This window comes from Phaethon lepturus, unplaced genomic scaffold (assembly GCF_000687285.1).
Source record: "Phaethon lepturus isolate BGI_N335 unplaced genomic scaffold, ASM68728v1 scaffold27887, whole genome shotgun sequence".
NCBI classification, from domain to species: domain Eukaryota; kingdom Metazoa; phylum Chordata; class Aves; order Phaethontiformes; family Phaethontidae; genus Phaethon; species Phaethon lepturus.
The window spans coordinates 5,867-14,027 of NW_010553021.1; the positions used below are offsets into that span (position 1 = coordinate 5,867).

An 8,161-nucleotide genomic window follows, 5' to 3' on the forward strand; every position below is an offset into this window, starting at 1 on the left:
TTACTGTCAGTAACAGAATGCAATTTTCCACCATCTCTTTGAAGTTCTTGCTATCAGCATATCTGTTTTCAGGCTTTTTGCTTGATACCGTAGGTTATACTGTTGGTGAGACGCTGAACAAGAGGTAAAGTTATTTAAAAGGACAGGAGATAAAGAAATGCATGCAATTTGTTGAAACTTATTGCACATGAAAGGATGCCATCTTTCTACAACTTAATGTGGACTACACAACTACTCTGTGTGCTCCAGTGGGGAAGTAACAGGGAGATGGCACGTTAATATTGAAACTTCTGTGATGTGTCCATGCTTGCAGTAAAAGTTCTCCATGTCTATGATTTACCCTCATTCATTCCAGTCCAGGAAAGCCGTTGTGTATGTGCTTAAGCTCTGCTGAAGTCAACGGGATTTCAGTACAAGCTTAAAGTTAACAATCCATTGAGAGCTTTCCTGAATAGGGATCTGTGCTTATTGCACTTGGTTCAATCAACCCATGAGATTTTGGTTTCTGAGTTTTTCAGCACAAGAATAGAAAGAGTATGTTTTGTGCATTAAGATCAGTTCTTTCTGATATTTCTAGTGTATGAAAATATTTGGAGAGTGGTACCGAACAATTCATTCTGAAGAGACATCATTGTATATTGTACATATGCACACATACATGTCTACACTCAGAAAAATTTTGCTCAATATTGAAGAAATATTCACCTTTGTTTGGATCAATGCTGTGGTTGACTATTTCTGTAGCACAGTGTCCAGAATAACTGAATTATCCATGAAAGGTATACTGTCCATGTGAATGGCACACAGTCATTATAACAAGTGAACGCTGTTCCGCACCCAGTGAAGTCCTTGCTGAGTGTACTGAACTAAATGCTCCATACTGCTGTGCAAGGTGATAGGTCCCATCAATGCATCCAAGTCGTTAAAAAAATCTACAGGGAAAAAAAGAACCAGCATCAGAAGAGTGAAACTGTGTTTGCTACTTGTCACCCTTTAACAGATTTTATTCTCTTGCAAATTGAGTCAAGTAGAACATTTCATGGGAATGAAAGTTTAGTGCTGGTAAGATTAATTTTAAAGTCCTGTGGTTCATGATGTTACAGGCTGATGCACAACAATTTTCTTTTTAAAGAATAAAACAGTGAGTTCTTCGGCTTTGCTTTTCATTAATTTCCACTGAGTCTTGATAAAGCAAACAGATGCTGGGCAAGATTTATTTTGAGATTAAGGACAACTAAATCAAAAAGTCTACACACAAGTGCCTATACATATGCTAGATATCTAAGCTACTGTGACAGACAGATAGAGGCCTGTACAACATGGTCATCACAGCCTAAAGAGTAATTTGGCTAACTAGCCACTAAGGACTAAACTCAGTTGCCTACTTAGAGGCATGTAGTGACCATCTGAGATGCCCTCAGGCAGCTGATATATAGAGCCCAGACTGGCAGATCTAACACAGGATGTACAGGAGACTTCTGAAGTGGCAGTGTAGGCAAGGATACCTCAGATGGCATTTGGCAGCTATGGTTAGGCAACTGAATTGTATCCCTGTGTCCCCTTCAGGGTGAACTGAACAGCCCTCTGGACTCTGCTGTTTGTATTGAACAAAGCACCATCAACTGCAATGGGGGAATAGCCCCCCAACTCATATATACACACCTACACTTAGGTGTCCTCGTTTTGATTTGAATCCTGACCAGGCCCCTGCCTTAAATACATATATTAGCCTGAAAACCAAGGAATACTTTATCATCAAGTCAGAATTTGAGGCACTTGCTCATGGAAACCATGAGGTTCACCTCTTCAGCTGAGAGATGTTTGCGCTGAAGAGGGAGCAAGGCACCTCATTCCCACCTCTGTCTGCTCGGATGGGGGGGAGAGCTAGGGGCTGTTCATTCCTTCTGCAGAGAAGAAGCGTGTTCCTGCTTTTTGACGTGGTCTGGCTAAATGCATCCCACCCAGCTCCATGACTTTGGGGGGCAGGAAGCTGCCTTGCCTCCCACAAACGTTTGTCTCCAGAATGACACAGATGGCAGTGAATGCTACCCACAGCTATGTCTGTGACCTGTCTGTCACCAGTCCTGACCAGCCAAATAAAGAAAGAAAAAAAAAAAAAAAAAAGATGCTTCTGAGCGAGACAGCTATCAAAATTGCCTTTTTGGGATGTTTTGGAACAGATTAGGAGCAGACTGAAGAAAAAATCACCTCTGCAGTCCTACTTTGCAGACAGGATTCCTATCAAAAGAGTTATGTTCCTAATCAAAATCGTGTGACAGTCTTCTAGAATAGCCCTGTGCCTTGGCTCACGCACCTCTGTTTTCCTTGGCCAGGTTGTCAGCCATCTCCCAGTAATCATAGCTGTGCAGGATGCTGTTGGTGATGCTGACGTGGTTGGCAGCCATCTGATGAATGCGCTGCGGGATGCTGACGATAGGAGATGGGGAAGGGGCCCCTGTGCTCCCCTGGGATCCTACAGAGCTGACTGGAGAAGGGCTAGGGGACATGGGTGATGGAGTTCCTGTGCTCCTGGAAACAGATGTTAATACTTAATACAGTTACTTAAAAGGGTGTTGGGATTAAAAACATGAGAGTATCAGAACATACTGCAGGTAAGAAAATGTAATTTCTGCCTGCCAATGTGATGTAAGTTTCTGTGCAACCTGGGAACTTACTTGCCACTGGCACCCCAAGGAGATGGGTTCTGGGCAGCTTTTGATGAATTCTGTAAAGGAAAAGATAATTCACAATGCATGTAATTTATGTAAGACTATGAAATGAAGACCATTATACAGTATAAAAGTAAAGAATTGTAAAGAAAAAATTGTGCAGATAGAAGTATTCAAGTCTCATGATGCAATAAACTCACTCATCCTTTGGTTTGGTGTTGTGATGAAGCACTGCTGCAGCACAGACTCAAATTACAGTCTATCGAACACCCTGGGATGGGGGTTGATTAGGAAAACATGTTAGTTGAAACTGAAACTTTTCACAGAAATCCTGGGAGTTCAGAATAGAGTGCTGCCAAGGCTCTTTGTGAAGATTAACATGGAATTTCTTGTGATAGAGAAAACCAGAAGGATTTCCTCCCACTCTCCTGCCCCCAAAGACAAATGTCATTCTGCTAGGACCTGCGAGACTGTGCAAGTGTGCTCAGCCCGGCTGACCACAGGGATGTGAATCTGAGGCTCCCTCAGCTTGGGTGGGTGTTTTACCCACCAGGCTTGAGAACCTCTCTCATGATTGCTCCTCTTGGGGCTCTTCCCCTTGGTCTGAACACAGCAGCATTCACAGGCCCAGAGAGACTGCCCTTGTAGATTGGTGGTTCTTCAAGCTGAAGGGTTACCCAGACCCTCCCAGAAGGGGACATTAGGTCAGGTAGTGTGACGTCTTCTCTATCTGCAGTCATTAAGGCACATTAGTTACTGTGAGTATGCTGTGCTTACGCTGAAGAATTTCACTGCTTGAGGAAAGGCTACCTTGTACAAGCACTACATTTACAGAGCAGGAGAAATTCAAGTGTCCACCATAATGGAACCTGAATAGCTAAAATGATTTTAGTAGTTAATCTACAAGAGCTGGTGGGAATTTACTGGCAGGTTCCTGCCCATTTGACCTGTGGAAAAACTCCTCTTCTGTCCCAAATGCTGTGACTGGTTTAATCCTGGGCCCGTGAGAAAGAAGGATGTAAGAAACAGAAGTCTAAGAAACAAAACTGTTCTGGTCCATCCCATCCGCAGCCTCAATGACCAGTTTCTAATTCTTCAGGGGAAAGCGACCTCCTTGCACCCTGCCCTGAAACCACACATCCAGAGAATTGTGTGCTGGGGAACAACCCTCCCTTCTTGACAACCACGGGAGACCAAGTGAAGTCCTGCAGCTTGAGATCTCTTTATGGATATTGTTTGAATGCAGGGCTGCAGGGGTTGCAAGCTGCAGGGGTTACAAGCTTTAATAGCAGTGCAAACACTCTTGGTCTCCCATGGTTTAGGAAGGAGAAATGATAAACAAGGGGCTTCAGAGCTTCATGGGTTTCAAGGCCAGGAGTAATCTCCCAGGACACTCAGCCTGCCATTTCCCTTTTCCACCTATCGTGGAATTTTTACCAAAAGCTAAATTACTTTTAATTTTTTTTTTATTTTTAAAAGGATAGCTAGTCATTAGAAATCTTAAGACACTATTTATCGTCCCTGTTCTCCTGTGTCCTGTGTCTAACATTTAGCAGGCCTCACAGTTAGGAAAGCAATTTCTGTTTCAGGGTTTCAAGACTGAATTTTCTTAACTTCAGTGCTAGGTTTTGGATTTTGCTGCTCCAGTGCCATCAAAACTGCATGTCACCTGGTATTAGCAGCTCTGTTTCCATATACACAATACTTTCTTAGCCTGTGCTGCAGTAAGCTGGACACATCTCCTGGGTCTCTCTTCAAAAAGTTCGTTTTCTCAGTTTTGATGTATCCTCTAAACTGCTTCTTGCGTTCTCATATCCTTCGTGCACACACCAGCGCTGGCTGTATTTTAGCAGCGATCACATCAGTGCTCTGTGTGCCCTGGCATTCTTCCTGCATTTTGACACTGGGCCTTTTACATGCCAGGTAAGTGGTATTAAAAATAAGCTTTGGAGTGTCCCACAGGGAGTTCTTCCTTCAATGGGTTTTCTTTTTTTTTTTTTTTTTTTTTTTGGCAGGAAGGGCTAAGGTGTGAAAGGGAAAAATGGAAAGTTCTCATTTACCGTCCTAAATAGAACCAACCTGGGAATCCTCAGCATTTGCTCCTCTTACAGAATAGTTTCTTTTTTTTTTCCCTTTTCTTTTCTGATCTGTCTCAGAACTACTGTCCTTCATCTTTCTACTGTAATGGAAACTGAGTACATGTTATTTACTTACAGAGTTGGAGGCAGGAAAATAGGAAAATCGAAGTGGAGTCAAGGATATTTCCGCTGTAAATTTAACCAGTCTCTGCCTTACTGTACAACTTCCCACACCTTTTTTCTCACATTTTAGGCATATTACTCCGGCCTCCTCTCAGTTCTGCACCAGAAAGGTGGGGGTAAGGAATCTAAAGGGCGTGTAATGTTGTAAGGGACCATCTCTTATCCCATTTTGCTTACTGCTACCCATTCTCCTGATGTCTTTATGCTCTCAAATGTGTCTCGCCCCTGAATTTCCGTGGCTTCTTTTTAATTCTGTGCTGCATTAATTTTTTTATAATGGAAACAAAATACTTAAAAGGAGATTTAAACAATCATTTTTTCTTTTCTAAAAGAAAAGTGTGTCTAATTTTCCCTGCAAATGTGTATGACCAGGTTTAAAAACTTTCTTTGATTGATAATATATGTGGAAGTTCTTAATGCAGTCAGCATTTCACGTCACTTGGTTGTGAAAGCTTTTAGATACCAAATATGAAATGAGTGGAGAATTGGCTTGTTTTCCACTGAAAATTACAGCAAATGGATTTTTTTTCCCAATTTTTACTCTCAAAGGTGAGAATACTTCTAATGTGAAACTATGCCATCATTATATCAGCAGGAGGTCTGCAAAAAAATAAGCTCATCTTGGCTATAGCAGAATATAAGTCCATTTTATGTTTGCTGTGAAACAGTTTCTGTCTGCTAGTAGGAGACATTTTACATGGTTGAGAGCCTGACCATCCTGTTCTTAATGCAGGTATTCTCTGAACTGGTAAAGAAAAATAAAGTACTGTAATAGGTGCATATTTCTTTCCCCTGAAATCAAGCCATTGTTAGACAAACATAACGTGTTGAATTATATATTGCTAAATTTTTAGAAGCAATTACAGTGACTTCAATTTCAGTTTGACAATAACAGAACTGTCAATTTCCTTCACTGTCTTCATGTGTTCAGAATCTAGTCATGAGCATTTGTGCTTGTATTTGAAATTTTTTATTAACAAAATGTCAAGGGATGGATGTTCTTCATTTCAAGGTACCTCCCTCTGCAAAAAAAAAACCCCACAGATGAGCCCTGTGTTCAAAGACAAATGTCTGTTCAAGTCCCCCAGAGCAGTTTGTCTTAAAGCACTTGTATGTTCATATCATTTTTTTTAATTAGAAAGATAAAGGCTAATTTTGTGTTTGTGGATCAAACGCTGGATTGACTGACTGCTAGGTGAGCCCCACCTGAAAGGTTTTGTTCTTGAGATCTTTCCAGAGAAAGGTTGCCTGTCAAATAAAATATATTAAAATACTTTGAATGACTTCTTGTCTTATTAAAAATAACCAGGGTTTGGACTTGGCAGAGAGTGGAAAATGGAAGCAGTAGCAGGTGAAGCAAAGCAGGAAGGGGAAGCCAGCAGTGCCGTGTCAAGTACCCGGCAGGTAGTGTGGTTGCCTTCCCATGCTGTCACACAACTCCCACTGAAGTCAGCGTGGACTGTTTGCCAGTTCCTTGCGTAAGAACATGTCCCACTGCACTGTCCTACCTATCGATGCTGCTAAGGGGAAGTCCTGCAGCTGAGGACTGATCGAGATCAAAGTCTTCAACTCACAGGTAGTCTAGTGGGAAGTGTAATCCTGGAGTACATTCTTAGAGCAAAATCTGCAAAACCTATTCACAACAGAGCTGGACAGCACTAGACAATTGACCGAGAATAATCTGAAAATACCTGCTTGTTAGTACTCTAAATTTCTCATCCCTCATGAAGGGACATGACGTGTATTTTGCAAAGAGAGGCCCTTGTGAAGGCAACAAAACTGACTAGAGATAAGGGTTGCCATGGGAGTCTATGGTCAAACTCCCACTGACTTCACAGGGGAAGAACTAAGCCCAGCACAGCTATTGTTTTAGTAAGAAGCTGTATTTCCTGTAATGACACACTGATTTGAAAACATGTAATAAAGAATGCACCTTGAAATACTCAATAAGCGCTTTCGAATACTTGACTGCATGGTCTCTCTTGAGTCGGAACATCCTCCAGTACAGAAGGGCCAGGCAGCGGTAACTAGAACAAAAGGGAGAGCAGAAGGTAAAGTGTGCCCCCGAACAGTAATCCCAATTAATTATCTTAAATTCTCAAACTAGCGTGCAGTGGAAGGCTGACACCATCTGGCTTTTATCACCATTTTTTTACAGTACTTCACACTTTGCCATGGATTCATGAGCAAGACTAGGTATTACAGCCCGGAAGGGTCACGCTGACAACGGCTACCGGCGAGGTACTGAACCAGCCATACTCAGAAGGCTTTGCAGGGCTCGGTTCCACGGCCTCGACTCTGACTTGAAGTTTGCACACTTGACCAAAGGCTTCTTCCATGAAAAGGTCATTACAGGGCTGAAACCTAACGTACGCTTTTTTTTGTGTTTCTTGTTGTTGTAAATGCAAGACAGCCTTTTGGGGTATCTTATCCTGGGACTTTATTGCAACAGCCTGGAGCCTGTATAATGAACTAGAGTCAACTTGGGTGTACACCCAGCGGTCTCTTCCAGCAGCTGGAGAAAGCTGAGAAACAGGGAAACGTCGGGCCTGCCCATATTTCATTGGCCAAGCTCCTTTGTGGGAAACCGGAACGGAGCTTGTGTTGGAGCCTGGTGGCTATTCCTAGGCCACCTGCCTGATTTGTTCCCCAGAGGAAACCAGCAGCGGGCTGAAAAACTCAACGTGCTGTACTGGAACCGTCTGCCCCCGTGCTCCTCGTTAGTCTGCAGCATGCCGCACACCTTTAATGCTATGTAATTAAATGAGAGTAATAGCTATTAACTATAATTATACATCACAATAACTGACAATCAGCATTTAGGACACACAAACTCTTGTCTTTGCTATTAGCTTTAGGTGCACCGGTTTATTCTCCGAACCAAGAACCACCACCACCTCTTCCCAGCAAGCTTTTGGATCGGCAAGCGTGGGACTGCCCCACAGTAACACAGCTTTCGAAACGAAAATCTGGCGTGTTTTGCTTTTCCTTTGGCAGCCGAGGCCTTATTTTCAAAAAGCAGTACTTCGTCTGGGAGCCAACCTGAAGCACCAGGAGGCGGCTTGAGTTTGGAAGCGCCGAGCGCTCCCCATCTCCCCGCGCCCAGGAGCTGCCCCAGCCTCCGCAGCCCGCTCGAATTAGCGAATTGCTCTTGGGAAAAAAAACAGAAATCCCGGGCAGGGTTTGCCGGCCCCGTTCGCCTCCTGCCCTGAAGAGGCAGCAGGTGAACTT

General features: G+C 43.1%; 1 protein-coding gene across 1 annotated transcript in view; it reads right to left on the minus strand.

The window, feature by feature from the left end:
• Positions 1–209: 209 nt before the first annotated feature.
• Positions 210–8,161, minus strand: part of LOC104624126 (AF4/FMR2 family member 3-like) — a gene marked incomplete at its 5' end in the record, with an annotated part of 36,711 nt that continues 28,759 nt past the window's right edge. Inside the window, 4 exons of the mRNA XM_010291411.1 lie at positions 210–932; positions 2,315–2,529; positions 2,676–2,725; positions 6,864–6,957. Coding sequence (XP_010289713.1) covers positions 811–932; positions 2,315–2,529; positions 2,676–2,725; positions 6,864–6,957 — 481 coding nt within the window. The remainder of the gene's footprint in view (positions 933–2,314; positions 2,530–2,675; positions 2,726–6,863; positions 6,958–8,161) is intronic.